Genomic DNA, 19,504 nt, shown 5'->3' on the forward strand with positions numbered 1-19,504 from the left:
TATATATTTTAAATAATCTCTAGATCACATATACATAGTAAAATGCCTACAAATAACTTTATTTGCATGGATTCATAGTAGTACTTGGCTTGTAGCAAATTCAGTTTTTGCTTTATGGAACTCTGTGGATTTTTTTTTCCCAAATATTTTTGATCCATAGTTGGTTGAATCCACAGATGTGGAACCCATGGATACAGAGGGGCACCTTTACTTATAAATATTAAAGAGAGGCAACATAATGAATAGCTTACTTCCTCAACACCTCTCTTTTGAAGAAGTGGGTAAATGTTTCTCATAATGCTGTGTTAAACATCTCTAAATGTGACAGACTCCCTGGATCACAGGTGCTATCACTGATCTTATTTCCTCAAGGAGTTCACCATGAGTCATGCTCCTGTCTAGCATCCAAGAGCCCTCATCCCTGCCTGCCTTCCCACTGCTAACCAGCCTCTGGCTGTTAGCCCTTCCTCTGGGCACTGTCTCCAGCTGTTCTCCCTGCTAGTCACTCCGGGGCACAGAAATGTGGGCAGGTACACACACACCAGCGTGTAGAATCCTGGATTGCACTGTCTTCAGCTGTTCTCCCTGCTGGTCACCCCAGGCCACAGAAATGTGGGCAGGTACACACACATACTAGCGTGTAGAATCCTGGATTCTTTTCATTTGTATCCATGTGAAAAACTGGGAAGACAAGAGGCCCATGACACTGCTCTGTGAAACTGAAGAGCCTGTTCCCTTTTCTTCTAATGTCCTACAACGGGGCAAAGCATCCACCTGTGGGTGTAGTTTAATATTCTGGAAGCCCTGAGTCAGTGCTTCTCAAAATCCTTTTTAAATTATTTTTTTTTAAATGTCAGGCATTTGCCTCTCCAAAGAACTTGTTTTACTCTGTTGTAAAAATCAGGTCATGTACATTTTCATATTAAATTTTTTGTTAAATAAGCTTTTGGAACAGTCAAAAATGCTTTCTCTCAGATGTTCTGAATATGGAAATAGAATATTAGCTTGTTCGAATTTTTTCTAACATGAATTTTCCTGGTTCAGACTGATCTGAAAGGGTTTCATGTATTAAAATGGAAGAATCCTATTGTGAAACATGGAAAAAAGTCAGACTTTCATGTAACTATCATTTTGTAAAATACAACAAGAATGTCACGGCAACGTCCTACTATCACCTAAGTTTCCAAGGTGTGCGGTGGCTTCCTGAGCTCACCGCAGCACTGGCCCATAACATTCACTTGCTTGGCGTTGCCGAGCTCCAGCTGCTCCACCCTCTCTGGTTGGGACCCGTGAGAGCCCTTAGGAGTCTCCCCACCTCCTGCCTCTGACAGATGCCCCATTCAGGGACCCTGGGGCCAGTGGCCCACTGGGAACTGCACCTCCCCAGCCTGCATGTGGGCTTGTACCAGTTGTTACAGTATCCCTGGGAGCGCCAGGTAAATCGATCTACAGCATCTGCCCAGTGGGTCTAGGCATCTGTGAAGCAAGAGCACAGCTGGCCAGGGCTGCCCCGCTTACAAATGGGCTCCATCCTAGGTTCTGTCTGTTCAGGACTACTTGCCCTGTAGTCACTTACCTCAGGTCCCTATGTTCCCTAGTGCTTCTGCCTGACACCTGGCCTTAGGGGAGGGTGGAGCAGAAGACCCACAGTTTCACCCAGGGTTGCTAACCTGTACCTGGGAGGCTAGCATTTGGCTCCCAACCCACCTGAGGCTCTTGGCTAGGAAGTGCCAGTCAGGTTGCAGGGGTCTCACTGCCCAACTACTGTGACGCACAATGAAGGAACAATAGCAGGAGCTGACATGTGCTGCTCACCATGAGACAAGGACCAAGATACGGCTTTACAGGCCTAAGGTTAAGGGATACATCCTATGAGGAGGGTTTTCCTGGGAGGTCCATTCTGCCTGAGAGGAGAAGGACTCAGAAACACCATGTGTCTCAAGATCATCCCTGCTCCCTCTCTGAGGAAGTGGGGACCTGGGCCTAACCTGCAAGGTGTATTACTTTGTGCACCACCCCTAACCACTGCATGATACTGTGCCTCAAAGAAAATCTCCACTGAAGGTCAGGTGCAGTGGCTCACACCTGTAATCCCAACACTGGGAGGCCAAGGTGGGCGCATCACTTGAGGTTAGGAGTTCAAGACCAGCCTGGCCAACATGGTGAAATTCCGTCTGTACTAAAAATACAAAAATTAGCTGGGCATCATGGCACATGCCTGTAATTCCAGCTACTAGGGAGGCTGAGGCAGAACTGCTTGAGCCTGGGAGACAGAGGTTACAGTGAGCAGAGACCGCGCCACTGCACTCCAGCCTGGGTGACAGAGCAAGACTCTGTCGCAAAAAAAAAAAAAAAAAAAACAAAGAAAATCTCCACTGATGGGTGTTTTTTGTTTCATTTTGTTTTTGTTTTTTGAGACAAGTCTCGCTCAGGCTGAAGTGCAATGGCACAATCTCAGCTCACTGCAATCTCTGCCTCCTGGGTTCAAGCGATTCCTCTGCCTCAGCCTCTCGCCACCACACTCCGCTAATTTTTGTATTTTTATAGTAGAGACGGGGTTTCACCATGTTGACCAGGCTGGTCTCCAACTACTGAGCTCAGGTGATCTGCCCACCTCGGCCTCCCAAATTACAGGCGTGAGCCACGGTGCCTGGCCTGTTTTGTTTTTGTTCTTGTTTTGAGACAGGCTCTCACTCTGTTGCCCAGGCTGCAGTGGAGTGATTTCTGCTCACTGCAACCTCTGCCTCCTGTGTTCAAGGAATTCTGTCTCAGCCTCCCGAGTAGCTGGGACTACAGGCACGCACCACCACGCCCAGCTAATTTTTGTATTTTCAGCAGAGGTGGGGTTTCGCCATGATGACCAAGCTGGTCTCAAACTCCTGGACTCAAGTGATCCACCCGCCTCGGCCTCCCAGAATGCTAGGATTGATTACAGGCATGAGCCACTGCACCAGGCCTCCACTGATGGGTGTTTTAAAGGGCTCCTCCTGGTTTTCACTGAGAATCAATACAAGAAAACAGCCACATCAAGAAAGTATCTGCATTTTCTGTAAGGCCTTTGTTAAAGATACTGGGACTTGTTTTATTTCATTTTCCTCATATAAGAATCTAACCCAACCTGAGAACTCAGCACCAGGCTCCTAGAAGCTCACTATACTCATTCTGTCAGGAAAGCAGGAAGCTCAGCTCGAAGTGAATGCTCACTCACTGCCACTTTCAAGTGAGAAGCTGAGGATGACAAATGTGATGGCAGCCCCTTATTATATAGATCTTGCTAGAGCTGTATTTATGGCTGGACAGTCTTGTGAGACCCTGTGGACACAGCTGCTGAGGGACCAACCCTTGTAGCACCAGGACTCAAGATGTACAGTCAAGATTTTGTCTCCAGAAGCCAATCCAAGGGCTGTCCTCCTGGCTTCTCATTCAGGGTATGCACTACATGAGAGATAAGGGCCACAGAAAGCCGCAAAGCAAACATGAGTGTCTTCCTCAGTAAGCAGGACTTTCTGTCTGTGGCACACTGTAGTTTCTCTCAGGTGGGGAATTCGTTTTATTTATTTTGTTCAGAACTTGCTCCATTTCAAAATCTGAGGTTTCTTCACCTTCTGGGAAGCCTCTTAATTCCCTATTGGCAACTGCCCTGCAGCACATCCTCTTGGGGGGACTCCTCTCCATTGCTCTGTTTTCAGCTCCACCTCCTCACCTCTGTTGCACTCTGGCCAATTTTGTAGACTGAATGTTCTTTTCATCTGGCTCTGATCTGCTCTCTGAAATGCTTGTTGACTTTTAAACTGCAATGATTATTACTTTTCTTTTCTAAAAGTAATTTTTTTGGTTCATTTCCAAATCTGGTCTTTTTTGATGGTGTATTATTAATTTTTATTGAGATAAATACATATATCATAAACTTTGCCACTTTAAAGTATAGAATCATCAGCTTTTAGTATATTCATAAGGTTATGCAACCATCAAGACTGTCTAATGCCAGAGCATTTTCATAATTCCGAAAATAAACTCTGTACCCATTGGTAATCACTCCTTATCCTCCCTCCCCCAGACCCTGGCAACCACCGTTACTCTAATTTCTTTATGGATTTTCCATTCTGGACATTTCATATCAATGAAATCATACAACCTATGATCCTTTGTGACTGGCTTCTTTCTCTTAGCATGTCTTTAAGGTTTATCGTTATTGTAGCACATGTAAGCACCCCCTTCCTATTTATGGCTGAATAATATTCTGTTGTATGGGTAGACCATATTTTGTTTATCTATTCATCAGCTGATGGACCTTTGGGCTGTTTCCCCTTTTTGGTTATTATGTACGGATGTGAACATTCATCTATGAGTTATTGCATGGATATATGTTTTCAATTCTCTTAGGTATGTATCTAGGTGTGGGAACTGCTAGGTCGGATGATAACTCTGTATTTCACCATTTAAGGAACTTCCAGACTGTTTTCCAAAGGTGCTAAAAGACTTTACATTCCTACCAGCATGTATATGAGGGTTCCCTTTTGAGTTAATTTTTGTTTACAGAATAGAATATTAATCTTTCCTCACATTTTGTTTTAGCTTTCATGTCCTTCAAGACTTAAGCATATTTTATAGCGCCATCTGACAATTCTATGATCACAGGTTTATAGGACCAACACTTCTTATTATCTGACCATCTGATCTTTTAATTACAGACCTCCAAATGGGTATGAAGTATTTCACTGGAGTTTTGCTTTGTATTTCCCTGATGGCTAATGATGTTGATTGTCTTTTTATGTGCCTGTGCTTTGTATATATTCTCTGCAGAAGTTTATATTCAGATCTTCTGCTCATTTTAAAACTGTGTTATTAGTCTTTTTATTGTTGAACTGTAAAAGTTCTTTATATAATTTAAATTCTGAACTTTAATTAGATGTGATTTGCAAATATTTTCTCCCATTCTGTAGGTTGTCTTTCCATTCTAATAGTGCCTTTGGAAGCACAAAAGCTTTGCTTTTTTTTTTTTTTTTTTTTTTGAGAGATGGGAGTTTTGCTCTTTTGCCCAGGCTGGAGTGAAGTGGCGTGATCTCTGCTCACTGCAACCTTTGTCCCCTGAGTTTAAGCAATTCTCTTGTCTCGACCTACTGAGTAGCTGGGATTACAGGCCCCTGCCACCATGCCTGGCTAATTTTTGTATTTTTGGTAGAGATGGGGTTTCACCATGTTGGCCAGACTGGTCTTGAACTCCTGACCTCAGGTGATCCACACACCTTGGTCTCCCAAAGTGCTAGGATTACAGGCGTGAGCCACCATGCCTGGCCAAGCTTTTAATTTTTAAAATGGTTTTGTATAGATGAGGTCTTGCCATGTTGCCCAGGCTGGTCTTGAATTACTGGGCCTTCTGTCCTGGGCTCTGAAATTGCTAGGATTATAAGCATGAGCCATTGTGTCCAGCCAAAAGTTTTAAATTTTGATGAAGTCCAATTTATCGGTTCTTTCCTTTAGTCGTTTGTGCATTAGGTGTCATATTTAAGAAACAGCTGCCTAATCCAAGGTCACAAAGATTTCTATCTATTTCTTCTAAGAGTTTTATAGTTTTTGCTCTCACATTTAGTTCTTTGTTCCCTTTTGAGTTAATTTTTGTTTATAGAATAGAGTATTAATCTTTCCTCACGTTTTGTTTTAGTTTTCATGTCTTTCAAGACTTAAGCATATTTTATAGTACCATCTGACAATTCTATGATCACAGGTTTATAGAAACCTAAGTCTCCCAGTAAGTATGTCTCCTGACATTTGCGCATGACACGCTGTTTCTTCTTGTGACTTTGGATTTTATGATCATCTAAGCAGTGCTTTATCAGTGGTAACGCTGTACACCCTGGCCCAGGGAATGTCACTGCAGGGTGGATATGCATTTCTGCCAAGGGCCTCTGGATGTCAGTTAGACCAGGATCTCCTTTGTGTTCATTTCTCGGCTTGGTGATTTCTAGACAACACAGGTAGTGTTAAACTGGCCCTGAATCCACAAGACAGCAGGCCTGTGGTTACACAGTCTCAAGGGTTCTCCCAACCCAAAAACAGGCTGCGACATTCCAACTTCTCTGCTAGTTCTTGTGCTGTCAGTTGGGTTTTCCCAGTGTCTGCCTCAGTACTTTTTTAAGCAGCTTGACTTTATGCTGGTGACTTAATTCCAGCTCCTACATGGCTTAGACCCCAGGCTTTGTCTCAAGTCGATGTGGTCATTAAAACTCAAGGTCCTCAGTCAAGACCCCTAGCCATGCACCCATGGTGCAGTTCTGCCCGCTGCTCTTTTTTGTTCACTCTTAGATTTTAGGCTCTGGGGACTGCCCTTTCTTGTGAACCAGTCATTCATTTTAGGGACAAGGGTTGCATTTAATCCAGCATTTCAAAGTATTTAGAAGCAGGGAGGCCAGGCGCGGTGGCTCACGCCTGTAATCCCAGCACTTTGGGACGCTGGGCGGGTGGATCACCTGAGGTCAGGAGTTCAAGACCAGCGTGGCCAACATGGTGAAACCCCGTCTCTACTAAAAATACCAAAAATTAGCCGGGTGTGGTGGCGGGCGCCTATAATCCCAGCTACTTGGGAGGCTGAGGCAGGGGAATCAATTGAACCTGGGAGGCAGAGGTTGCAGTGAACAGAGTAGCTAGGACTATAGGCATGTGCCATGACACCTGGATAATTTTTCTGGTAGAGATGGGGGTCTCACTATGTTGCCCAGGCTGGTCTGAAACTCCTGGCCTCAAGCGATCCTCCTGTCTTGGCCTCCCAAAGCATTGGGTTTACAGGCATGAGCTACCGCATGTGGCCTGCACTGAGTTAATTATGAAACAAGCATGATGAGATTACAGAGTAGACCAGAAGATTCCACACCAAGTTTACAGATATAGCATCAAACTTGCAGAAAGGGTCCTCCCATGCTAGCTTCCAGGAACTGTTTCCCAAGGAGAATAAATCCTGTCCAGACATGCAGTTTTGGACAGAACTTTTCATAAGCAAAGCCCCAGAGATAGCATGCTGTGGCTTTAGCTCCAAATCACCATCTACTGCAAGGACAGGTCACATGCAAATGCTCCTTTTATTGGGCACCTGCTGGCTGTGTGGCTACTACAAGTTTCTGACTAGTGTCCTTGTACTTGGCTGATGGTGGCACAGGCTAGGTTGTGTCTGCCCAGGGCTGCTGAGCCCTATAAACCTCGCAGTGGGGTGCAACTCTTAAGGGACAGCTCTTAAGCCACCAAAGCCCAGCCCACAGCTGCCTCTTCTCTCCTAGGCTCTGACTCATTGGGATGTGAACTTAGCTCTTTGTCGAGTCAGGCTTGGAGGAAGGGGCCCTCTCAAGAGGCAGAGAACTTCAGGGCCAGTGGCAGAGGCTGCAGACATTAGCTCTGGCCACCTCAGGAGGATGCACTACCGCAAAACTCCAAGAAATAAAGAACTACAGCCTGCATGATGTCACAGCTGTGTTTGAGGGGAGACCCAGAGAATGGACAAGCAGCATAGTGTCCACAAAAGCTCAGAAGCCAATCTGATAAAGACCTTACCTACATCATTTTTATTGTAGCTGTCTACCTCTGGTCAGTTTCTGAGTGGAAGGCCATCACTTCCATGATGTATCAATATCAGAGCCTTCACCTCTCCAACTAATCTCACACTCTCTTCTGGGCAAACTCTGGGCTCCATCCAAACACCATTATTCTCAGTCCAGCCTCTGCACTGACCAATCCTTGTGCCTTTGCCCATGTGGTTCTTTTGCTGTGTCCTCCCCACAGCTCCTTCCAGCCACCCTCCCACTTGAAGGAGCCACCTCTTTCTCCTGGTGGCTCACTAAGGGCTCTGCAGTCTTGCTCCCATGTATTGAGCGGCTAGAGTCTTTTCCCCAACAGGAAGGCATGTTGCTTGGTGGAAACACTGCCACTGTGCTGCTGACCCATGCCTGCACCCTCCCTGGTCCTTCAGGGTCCTGCAGCTATCACCTACCTTTCCGCGGCTGTTGGAGTCACGCTGGTCAGGGCAGGAGCACCTGGCGTGGCTTTGGACCGCTCTGTGAACCGGGAATCAAATGCTTTCATGGGTTCAATCTTGGACGGGGTCGTTAACACAGAAGGTGACAATGCAGCAGGAGTAGAGGTAGCATTCATACTGGGGTGAAGAAGAGGGGAGGCATGTCAAGCACAATCCTGAAAGGATCTGGAGGTCTAGTATTTGCATTATTTGGAGCCTACTAAAAAAGGCACAAACATCAAACTTCCATAAACACAAAAAATTTCAAGATACAATCTACTACTCCCATTTCTTTAAAATTTTAATGTGTTAAAATTATGGACACCGAGAAGGTTGTGAGCAAATGCATACACATTTCCCCCCTTTGCACTGTTCTGAGAGCTTTTGCGTGAAACATGAGGCCTAGAACATGGTTCTTACAGCCCTTTTCTCTAGTCATACTACCCTATCTCCAAAACTTAAATACAGCACCTCTACCCCAAACCACTCCAACCGCTCACCTTTCCCACTTCAACAATGAGTCTCATGAGATAAGCCTGCACCTGGGGTGCTGAAGCCATGGTCTGCTCCTGGCCTTTACCCTTAGTCAGGCATCCTCCATCCTGGGTGGCCCCTCCCATATCTCCCTGTGACAGTGTCACATTCTTGGCATTATGCTCCAAGTGCTCATCGCACAGCTTTTGTCTTCTATTCCACAGAGAAAGGAGAGACCAGGCAGAAGCCTGCCCGGTCCATCCTTCATGTCCAAGCCCACATAACATGCTTTGGGACCATGGCTACTGTGCCTCCTCCTGAGCACACCCAGGCGAACTTCCACTCCCACCTGCCTGGACAGCCCCATTTTTCTCCTCCATGACCTGTGGCCCCTAGAATGGGCCATCCCCGAAGCAGTTCTCAGATCTGGCATGGTCTATCCTTCCCAGGCCCCCTTCTTCCTGGCATGCTTTGCTTCCTCACTGGTCTTGCTGCTCAGTCTTTTCTTCCTACCCTCTCAGGATCCCCCCAGGACAGTGACCTAATGTTTGGGCATGCCTCCACAGCCATGGTGCTAGCACACAGAAGTAGGAGCCTGCAGTAACACAAGACTCCATTCCACCAATGGAGAATTGCTCTAACGGTATCAGCTGTATCCCAGAAGCAGGGGGCTGCAGTAACACAAGACTCCATTCCACCAATAGAGAATCGCTCTGATGGTATCAGCTGTATGTGCCAGGGAGTGGCCAATTTGGGGCACCACCACCTAATAGAGTCACTCTCCTAAAATGGAGGTCTCAAAGCCTTCTATGTCTCCATTCTGGGGAAAAGCCTAGACTACCTGATCCAGCACAGACACCTTGGCCTTCTCCCTCTTCTTGGCCTTCCTGAGGGGATTGGGGGGCTGCTGCCCCTAATACCCAGGCCTCCTCCCCTGGTAGGCCTGTATGAGCCCTGTGGAGGGTACCCTCTGAGGCACCTCCCTGACCCTGAGATACCAGCCCCTCTTTGGATGGCTAGCCATTTCTACCCAGGGGACCTGAGGGGCCACCTGCAACCCTGTGGCTGCCTCTCCCCTACCAGCCTACACACTCCCTGAGGATGAGGACCCACCAATTAAGCCCCTGCGATGCCTGAGGCCTAGCAGGGTATGTAACCTAGAGCAGGTGCTGAGCAAACATTCACTCCTGGCTTTCATTTGTGCTTGTCTGGTTCTGATTTCTAATTTGGTTTCCAAGTAAAGATGGATGAAGACACAGGCTCTGTGAGTGAATATAATTCTGAGAGTACGAGGGGAGTCTATGCCTTTCCACAGGAGCACCCTGCCTAGGATGGATGCTCTGTGATGTGCTCAGCAGACTGAAGTGGAGGCTGAGGCCCCAGAAATGTGAAGGACCTCCAGTGTAGAGCTGCCAGGTGGGGCTGACTCTGCAGCATGTAGCATTTCACTGATAGCTCCCACCCTTAGCAGCCTGACCCTTGGTCAGCCTTGATACACTCTCTGTGAAATCCTCATGGTCCTGTGCATCAGAGACTCACTGAACAAGTCCTCCCCTCTGAGAAGTCCCCATTTCAAATCAAGCATTTTTTTCTTTCTTTTTTCACTGGAGGGGCCACAAAGTGCAAACAGAATAAAATTCTCTGTCCTCAAAACCATGTGCAAACCTGAACTTTCCCCAGCGACAGGAACAAGCCTTGGCACCCACTAACCTGTCTTTATTGACAGAATCGCCTGCAGGTCTGGCACTGGCAGCCACCACAGGCTCTGTGCAAGGCTTCGAGGCGCCGAAGGAGTTAGGGGTACTGGAGTCCAGTGGCAGTAGCTGTGGACTGCTGTGAGAAGAGAGCATGGTGCCCGCCAAGGAGCCCGAGAGGGGGATGCTGTTAAAGAATGCCGTGGAGAAGTCCCTGTCATCAAGTAAGAACAAAAGTCAGCCTTGAAAGTCAGGTGCCACATCCAGTACTTTATACATTCAAATAACTTTTTTCTAGGTCCAAAGGCAGTAGGTTTTCATGACAGAAAATCTGCAAAGTTACAGAAAAGTAAAAAGAAAATTAAAGCCACTTAATATACTATATATTTAATTGAATCTAGGATTTACAGGTTCTATATGTACTACTAAGAAAGAAAACAATGCTACTAATTGTCAGATGCCATTGATTGTACAACACACCCAAATCTCAGAGGTGTTAAACTGTGCAAACACGTCTTAGGAGGAATGAAATGCAGCAATACAGAAAGGGCCTCCCTTTCATGAAGGGCCAGGGGGCATGCCACTAGGTGGGTGTGCCATAATATACCTAACCCAGCCTCTACTGAGGGACCACAAGACTGTCTCCAGCTTTTTCTATAACAGATGCTGCTACACCAGGACGCAAGGTATTGCAGTGTCAAAACTGAGGATTCTGGGACAGCCAGGTCTGACTCCTCTGCTATTTGCAAGCTTGTGACTTGCTCCAACTACTCTTGTGCCTCCAGTCATGTCTGCAAAATACAAAGTGTCAGGACTCTCCCCATGGGGTTGCTGTCAGGACTAAAGTAGTTGGTGTAGGACACTCTTAGAACACACATTAGCTGCTCAAAGAATTATGAAATTCTAACAATTGTCATTACACCTAAGATTCACATAATACATGGGATAAATTCTTAGAAGTGGAATTGTAGCAGCAAATGAAATGTTCACTGATGATTTGGAATAAATATTTCTAAAGTGCCCTCCTCAGAGGTTTAAATTATAAGCCATGTATGAGAGCACCTATTTCTCCACATAGGTGCTTAGTAACACTTTTATCAAATTTCTTGACACTTAACAATCTGACAGAAGAAAAATGGTATCTTACTTTAATTTTCATATGAGTGATGTTGACATTTTTTCTTTTTCTTTTTTTTTTGAGATGGAGTCTCACTCGTCACCCAGGCTGGAATGCAGTGGTGCGATCTCGGCTCACTGCACGTTCCGCCTCAAGGGTTCATGCCATTCTCCCGCCTCAGCCTCCCAAGTAGCCCGCCACTATGCCCGGCTAATTTTTTGTATTTTTAGTAGAGACGGGGGTTCACCGTGTTAGGCAGAATGGTCTCAATCTCCTGACCTTGTGATCCGTCTGTCTTGGCCTCCCAAAGTGCTGGGATTACAAGAACGAGCCACCATGCCCAGCCGACATTTTTTCAAAATAGAAATACTTGATTTCCGGCCAGACGCAGTGGCTCATGCCTGTGATCCCAGCGCTTTGGCAGGCCGAGGCAGGTGGATCACTTGAGGTCAAGAGTTCGAGACCAGCCTGGCCAACATGGTGAAACCCCTGTCTCCACTAAAAATACAAAAATTAGCCGGGCATGGTGGTGGGCACCTGTAATCCCAGATACTTGGGAGGCTGAGGCAGGAGAATCTCTTGAATCTGGGAGGCAGAGGCTGCAGTGAGTTGAGATCACACCACTGGACTCTAGCCTGGGCAAGAGTGAGACTTCACCTCAATTAAAAAAAAAAAAAAGACAGAAATACTTGACTTCCTTCTTTTTGTGAACTGCATGTTCATATGCTTTGTCTACTTTTTTGTTATTGGTCTTTATTACTGATTTGTAAAAGCTATTTACATATTAAAAAACATTCCTTATATGGTAGGAAATATTTTCCCTGGGATATTGTGCTTCAACTATTTATGGCCTTTTTACTTTTATTTTTTATTTTTTGAGATGGAGTCTTGCTCTGTCACCAGGCTGGAGTGCAGTGGCGCAATCTTGGCTCACTGCAACCTCTGCCTCCCAGGTTCAAGCGACTCTCCTGCCTCAGCCTCCCAAGTAGCTGGGACTACAGGGGTGCACCACCACGCCCAGCTAGTTTTTGTATTTTTTAGTAGAGACGGGGTTTCACCATGTTGGCCAGGATGGTCTCCATCTCTCGACCTCGTATCTGCCTGCCTCGGCCTCCCAAAGTGCTAGGATTATAGGTGTGAGTCACCACGCCCAGCCAGTCTATCTTTTAAATGCACTAAAATTTTTAAATTTTTGTGTACTCTAAATTGTCACTTACAGAAAATAATTTTTTGACCTCTGATATTATAAAAAATACTCTTCCAGGGAATCTTCTAAAAGTTTAAACAAAAATATTTTAAACAACAAAAAGTTAAACAAACTCTAAGCTGTTTAGAATGTATGTAATAAATTGTGAGGTTGGGACCCAACATTGTTTCTAGCAGTGGGGCGGGGGCATGTAGTCCTGTCTTCCATTTACTGAATTAGCTAATGTTTTATCACTGATGTGAAAAGGTACCTTTAAAATTCCCATAAATACTCGGGCCTATTTTCTGATATTCTATCATATTCCACTGCTCTATGTATTCATGTGTCAGTATCTCACTGTTTTCAGTATGACAGCCTTTAAGTTTTAATTTCTGGTGGGGCTAGTCTTCCCTGATTAATCTTCTTTTTCAGAAATATTTCAGCCATTTCTATTTATTTTTCCACATAACTTTATTTTATTTATTTATTTATTTGATACAAAGTCTTACTCTGTCACCCAGGCTGGAGTGTAGTGGCACGATCTTGGCTCACTGCAACCTCCCAGGTTCAAGCAATTCTCCTGCCTCAGCCTCTGAGTAGCTGGGACTGCAGGCGCGCCACCACTCCCAGCTTATTTTTATATTTTTAGTAGAGACGGGGTTTCACCATGTTGGCCAGGCTGGTCTCAAACTCCTGACCTCAGGTATCTGCCTGCCTTGGCCTCCCAAAGTGCTGGGATTATAGGTGTCAGCCACTGTGCCCAGCCGAGTTTTCCGCATAACTTTATAGTTACCTTGTCTGATTCCAAAAATTCCTATGGTTATTTGTACTGGTTAAATTTATAGGCTACAGGAGAGCTGACATCTTTATGATGCCATCCTAGCTAATCAATGGTATGAATTTCTAGTTATTTCTTTAAGTTTTCTTTGAAGCCTCTCCGTAGGGTTTTAAATTTTTTCTTCATTAAGGTCTACATCTCTGGTTGCATCCTAGTTATTTTATTTGTGAATGTGACTTATTTCTTTATGCGCTCTGAGGATAGTTGGTGCTACCTGACTTCATGTTGATTGTATCCAGCCACCTGACTATCTTCTTTCATTGCCTATGGCAGCTTTTCCAGTTGATTCTGTTATAAACCGTATCATCCTTAAATAATTATCCTTTCCAATTTGTTCTTTCCTTTGACTAACTACATGGGCTAGGACCTATAGAACAATGTTAAATTATAGTTGCAAGAGTAGGCATTTGTTCAGTTTTTGAACTTAATTTGAAATAAGATAATTTATCGAGTTAAGGAAGCATCCACCTACTCCCATTTAACTGAGTTTTAAAAATTATGTTGAATTTTACCAAAATGCCTCTTAAGCATCAATGAAAGAGATCATATAATTTTTTTTCTTTTGATCTACTGATATGTAGAACTAAATAGTTACCTAAAATTTGAACCTCCTTACTTTCCTAAAACAAACCTCACTTGGTCATGGTATATTAGCCTTTAACAAGCAGTAAGGTTCTGTTTGTTACTATTTCACTTAGATTTTGCATTGACGTTCAGAAATGAGAGTGATCTTGAATTTATTATGTTTTATCCTTGTAAGATTTTGATATAAATATTATGTTCATTTCAAAATAAAAATTTGCACATTTCTTCTCCATGCACTAGAATATTTAAAATGGTGTTAACGGTTACCTGAGTTACCTGTTCCTGAAAAGTTCCTAAAGTTTCCCTGTGAAGCCATCTTAGTCTGGTGGCTTTGGTGGGGTTAACTTTGTCCTCTATTTCTTCCACAATAATTTTTCACTTTTAGTAATTTTATTTTCTTCAAAAACTATCCATTTTCTGTGCAAATTTATTTGCACAGAGTTCAGCAAAGAAGTCTCTCATCTTTTTGATTTGTCTGCTATTATTTCTTACTTATACCTACTTTGCATATTTATGCTTTTTCTTTTTTCTTGATTAGCTAAGCTAATAAGGACCTATTCTGTTGCTACTTGTTTATTAGAACGTGGGAATTGGGAGGGCAAAAAGCTTTTAATACCAAAGGAATCAGGTCCTGGTGCCAGAAATATGCACCCTATGTCGAAAGTTGGCCCCAGACCAGACCTACCCCTTCTCACCAGGTAAGGCCTGGAAGGATCCACAGAACAAAGTGCCACCATCAACACCACCACCTCCCCATCCCACAGGCCCAGTGTGCTCAGAGCTCAACCACACATTGGGTCTCACTTGGTCCTAGTAAAAGGTAGGTAGGGGCATTATCACCTATAGGGTCACAATAGGAAAAAGACTTAGTCAAAAGAAAATGAGTGCTCTGTGGGGAGTCAGCAGACCTGGTTCTGGCTCTACTCACGGGGACCTCAGAGCCTGCACATCTAACATGAGGAGACTGGATCTGTACACTGTACAAGAGAAGGTTTCTTCAGACACCAAGGAAGATGTGGAATAGCTTGTGGATGGACAACTGCAAAACGCAGAGGCCTAAAGTGTGTGGTCTCTATGAAGGGCTTACAAATGCCCTGAGCAGATAGGTGGAATGAGAATAAACCCAGAGTGAACTGCCTTGACAGTGGGGGTCTATTTCTTTTACATAGGGCCTTATCATTTTTCTTTCTTTTTTTTTGAATCAACACACATCATTTTGGGAAGAATAATCAATTCAAAAACAATCCTCACTATATACACTGGGACAACAGCAAGTGGTGAATGAGTCTCTTCCCCATCTCTGTCCCCAACAGGAAAATGTGTTTCAGAGCCCTACCCTCTGCCCAGTAATTCCACTTCTAGAAGTTATCCTGAGAGAATCACAGGTGAGCTCAAAGACTCATTTATAATCATGAGAAACTGGACACAATACAAGTCCACAGTGAACTGGCTAAGCAAATCCTAGGACGGGAACCTGGATAATCAGACAGTAAACGCCTCAGAGTACTAGTTATTAAAATGGATGAATGGGCAAGAAACAGTAACAAGTGGGGTAAAAAAGACTGGAAATACAGATATCAAAATGTTAACAGTGACTGTATCTGATTATGGATAATGTTTTTATCTTCTTTGGGCTTTTACTATTTTCTAAATTTAACCATGTGTAAATATACCTTTCATAATCATAAAAATAACTTTATGAAAGAAAAAAAAGAAAAAAAAAATCAACCTGACTGACTGCCTTCCTTGTGCGTCCTCTGGTGCCCTGGCAACAGTGAAGTGCAGCAGATGTGCTGGCTGCCTTAGCACTACCACCCACCACATGATTCAGGTGCGCACAAGGGCTCCAGGAGGAGTATGGGCTTTGAGACTCTGGGAAGCTGAGCTCGACTTCCTTGCTTCCACGTTCTACCAGTCAGGTTGTGAAGGGCCTATGAAGATCCTCACCGTGAAAGTGTTAACCGCTGAAAGAAGACAGGAAGATCTCACCAGATAAGATCATGAAAGGGGAATGAACCAGTACCCAGTGTCCAGCTGTGCTATGCAGAGAGGCGTGATTCGTCTCCGACCATCTGCCGTCCGAGTCTCAACTTGTTTCTTCAGAAGATTCTAGCAAAGCAGAGTTACATAAATGAATGCAAAAGTTTCTGCCAACTATTTCCAAATATTAAAAAATAAAGTCTATTTTTTTCCTGGTGATAAGAACACTGAGCATAAGATCTACCCGCTTAGCAAAGTTTTAAGTATGCAATATCATATTGTGAACTGTAGGCACTCTGCTGTAGGGGAGATCTCTAGGACTTATTCATCTTCTATAACTTAAACCTTATACCCTTTGGCTAATAACTCTCATTTTCCTCTGACCCCAGTATTCACCATTCTATTCTTTGCCTCTGTGAGTTTGACTATTTTAGATTCCTCATATAAGAGGTATCATGCAGGCCAGGCGCGGTGGCTCATGCCTGTAATCCCAGCACTTTGTGGAGGCCAAGGTGGGCGGATCACGAGGTCAGGAGATCAGACCATCCTGGCCAACATGGTGAAACCCCATCTCTACTAAAAATACAAAAATTAGCTGGGCGTGGTGGTGTGTGCCTGTAATCCCAGCTACTTGGGAGGCTGAGGCAGGAGAATCGCTTGAACCAGGGAGCTGGAGGTTGCAGTGAGCCAAGATTGCACCACTGCACTCCAGCCTGGTGACAGCGACACTCCATCTCAAAACAAAAAAAAAGAGGTATCATGCAGTATTTGTCATTCTGTGTCTGGCTTATCATTAATTTGTACACATTAAGTATGTATAACTTTTTATATGTCAATTATACCTCAACATGGTAGGTTTAAAAATAATAAGGCTTCTAAGGAAATGTATTCTAAATTCTCCTTCTAAGCCCTTCTGGTACAACTAAACAAGACACCTAAGCAAAGAACAAGCAGTGGGTGCATGCCACACTAGCCGCCCCACACAACAGCCATGGAAAGGGCTAAAGGACTGAGCCCTGCACCCATGAACCACATGTCTGTCACTGAGCTAGGGATTTTCTTTCCTTTTTTTTTTTTTTTTTTTTTTTTTTTTTTTTGAGACAGAATCTCACCCAGTTGCCCAGGCTGGAGTGCAGTGGTGCAGTCTCGGCATACTGCAACCTCCACCTCCTGGGTTTAAGCAAGTCTCCTGTTCAGCCTCCCATGTAGCTGGGATTACAGGCATTCACCACCACACCTGGCTAATTTTTGTTTTTTTTTCTTTTAAGTACAGACAGGGTTTCATCATGTTGGCCAGGCTGGTCTGGAACTCCTGACCTCAAGCGATCTGCCCGCCTCAGCCTCCCAAAGTGCTGGGATTACAGGCGTGAGCTGCCATGCCTGGCCTGAGGTAGGGATTTTCAAACTGACTTTCAAAATAGAATCCTTCCTTCCACAGAAAGCTCGTAACTAGGGGTTTTCTCTCATTCTTTATATCTGAATTGCCTGGAGGAGGTTTGTCAGCCTACATAGGCTCCTGGAGATGGATTTAACTCCCCAAGCAATAACATTCCCTACCCTTTTCCTGCCCCATTTCTAACCCCTTCTCATCAAACATGGCTTCCAGATGAAGAAGGGGAACCCACAGAAGTCTCCTAAGGGCAGGGACCGAAATCCACTGTTGTTAGCATCTAGGATTTCCTAGAAAGGCCAGCAGGATAAAGTTCGTAAGTTCTTACAAGAGATGACCTCCTCTGGGCTCCTGGGGATAAGGTCTTTGATAAAGGGGATCCAGGGCCCATGCAGCAGTTGGCAAGGGGCCAACAGGCCCAAGGCTGGCTAACCCATGGATCCCGTGCCAAACTAAACAAATCCCTTCCTTCCCACCACTGGTGTCTGCCCTTCACCCTGTCCCTGGGCATATGTCCATGTCTTTAGTGCCATCAGGCAGGGCTCTCACCTTCCTGATATCTTCAAGACTCTCCCCATTGACGACACCTGCGACTGAGGTGGCTGAGCCCATCTCCCTGGTTGCGGCACTCTTCTGGTCCAGCTGCTGCTGCTGCTGCCTCCGTTGGTACTTGAGCATCTCAGGGTTCTCAATGACGGCTGTGGAGAGCTGGGCCTCGGTCATGATGGCCAGGCTCTTGCCATAGGTGGACTGGTGAATGCGGCTCTGGGGAAGCAAGAGAGGCAAAACATGCCAGAGTGAGCATCAGTGTGGCCAGTGCTGCCCACCAGCAGGCAAACCACAGCAGGGCTCTCCTAGCTCTGAGCAGAGAAGGGACCCAAGGCCAACTCCCCATCGCCTCCCACCCTATTCTGCCTGTCCCTCATTCGACAGCTCTGTTGATGTCTCATGCTCTCCCTCGATGTTTATGGCCTCCCTTGTATCCGTAGCTGGGATGACAGTAAATGAGACAGCCAACAAGACAACACTGCCCCACAGTCTGGTGCAGAACAAATAACAATCCACAGTGCTTCAATGGAAAGGAAGATACTCAAGGTGCTAACTTAAGGCTCTTAAGGACCCAAATGCATTTGGGAATCAGATCCTAGAACAAGAGTCTACTTTCACAGCTCATTTGCAGCCATCAGCCCTGTGGTTGGAAGTCCCCATTGGCCTGCTTACAGTGTCTCTAAGAGTATGGGAAGGCCTGGCACAGCAGAGATGGGGAGCCTCCTTTACTCCCACCCCTCCTAGTATGTCATCATACTCCCTTCCTCCTAGGCCCTTGTAGTCTTGTCCCCTAACAAGCTAGACAGAAGCCTCATGAGAGCAAAGATGGTGTCCCCAGCACACTGTAGTAACGGCTGTACATGAAAGTGCATGAGGAGCAGACTTCCATGGGATGTGCAAATGTCCAACGTGGGATTCTGCCCAAGAACAGGGACTGTGGTTAACAGGACATCTGCTTTACACCAGAGTATGGGTTAAGAGGCAGCATTCCAAGAGAGGTGCCTCGGGACTCGCTCCTGCAGGGCTTGGATGTGGCCAGGAACCTCCTTCTCTTGCCATCTTGGCTCCTGCCCTTCTCTCCTGAGTCTATCCCCTGGAATCTCGAGGCAGAATTCAGGGTTTGGCCAGAGTTTCCCTGGTGTTCCTCCAACATGGAGTCCTAGCCTGTGACTTGGGAAATGATAAGCAGATGGGTTATTAGGCTCCCAGAGTGACTCCAAAGGAGTGCATAGTGATCCCCAGGTACCTGATGACAGTGACAAGATTGGAGGAGGACCTGAGGCCACTGAGATACTCATTCCTTCATGGAAAAATGATGGGGTGGCAGGACCCATTCTATGTGCAGTCACTAAGGCAGACCTCTCCCCCAAAGGGGTTCACATTTTAGTGGGGAGGTCACACTGTACGTTAAGAGGAAGCTTCCACCAGCAAATAAGGTCATATGAGAGAGCTGCCAGCCTGCTCTGGGCTTTCACAGAGCTCCCTTCAGACACATACACACATCCTACCAAGCAGAGGCAGGTTTCTAAGCCTATGGTAGGTGAAGCAGGGTTTCTCTCAAAGCCTGGAAGAAGGACACAGAGACCCCATCACCCCGGCAGAGCACAGAGGGGAGGTGGCCTGGCCCAGAGGCAGCAGGCCTGGTTCCCTCTTCTGACCTAAGGGTCACACACAGTCTGGGCAAAGAGCCAT

At 45.5% G+C, this 19,504-nt stretch overlaps 1 protein-coding gene across 6 annotated transcripts in view; it reads right to left on the reverse strand.

Moving 5' to 3' along the window:
• LOC105480733 (histone cell cycle regulator) overlaps nucleotides 1-19,504 on the reverse strand; it is a 103,451-nt gene that overhangs the window by 37,935 nt on the left and 46,012 nt on the right. For all 6 annotated transcript variants that reach the window (XM_011739869.3, XM_011739870.2, XM_011739868.3 and 3 more), the window contains 4 exons: nucleotides 17,813-18,028; nucleotides 15,917-16,002; nucleotides 10,184-10,381; nucleotides 7,976-8,137 (listed from right to left, as the gene is read on the reverse strand). In XM_011739869.3, the coding sequence (XP_011738171.1) occupies nucleotides 7,976-8,137; nucleotides 10,184-10,381; nucleotides 15,917-16,002; nucleotides 17,813-18,028 (662 nt within the window). The remainder of the gene's footprint in view (nucleotides 1-7,975; nucleotides 8,138-10,183; nucleotides 10,382-15,916; nucleotides 16,003-17,812; nucleotides 18,029-19,504) is intronic.

This window comes from Macaca nemestrina, chromosome 15 (genome assembly GCF_043159975.1).
Source record: "Macaca nemestrina isolate mMacNem1 chromosome 15, mMacNem.hap1, whole genome shotgun sequence".
In the NCBI taxonomy this organism is placed as follows: Eukaryota; Metazoa; Chordata; class Mammalia; order Primates; family Cercopithecidae; genus Macaca; species Macaca nemestrina.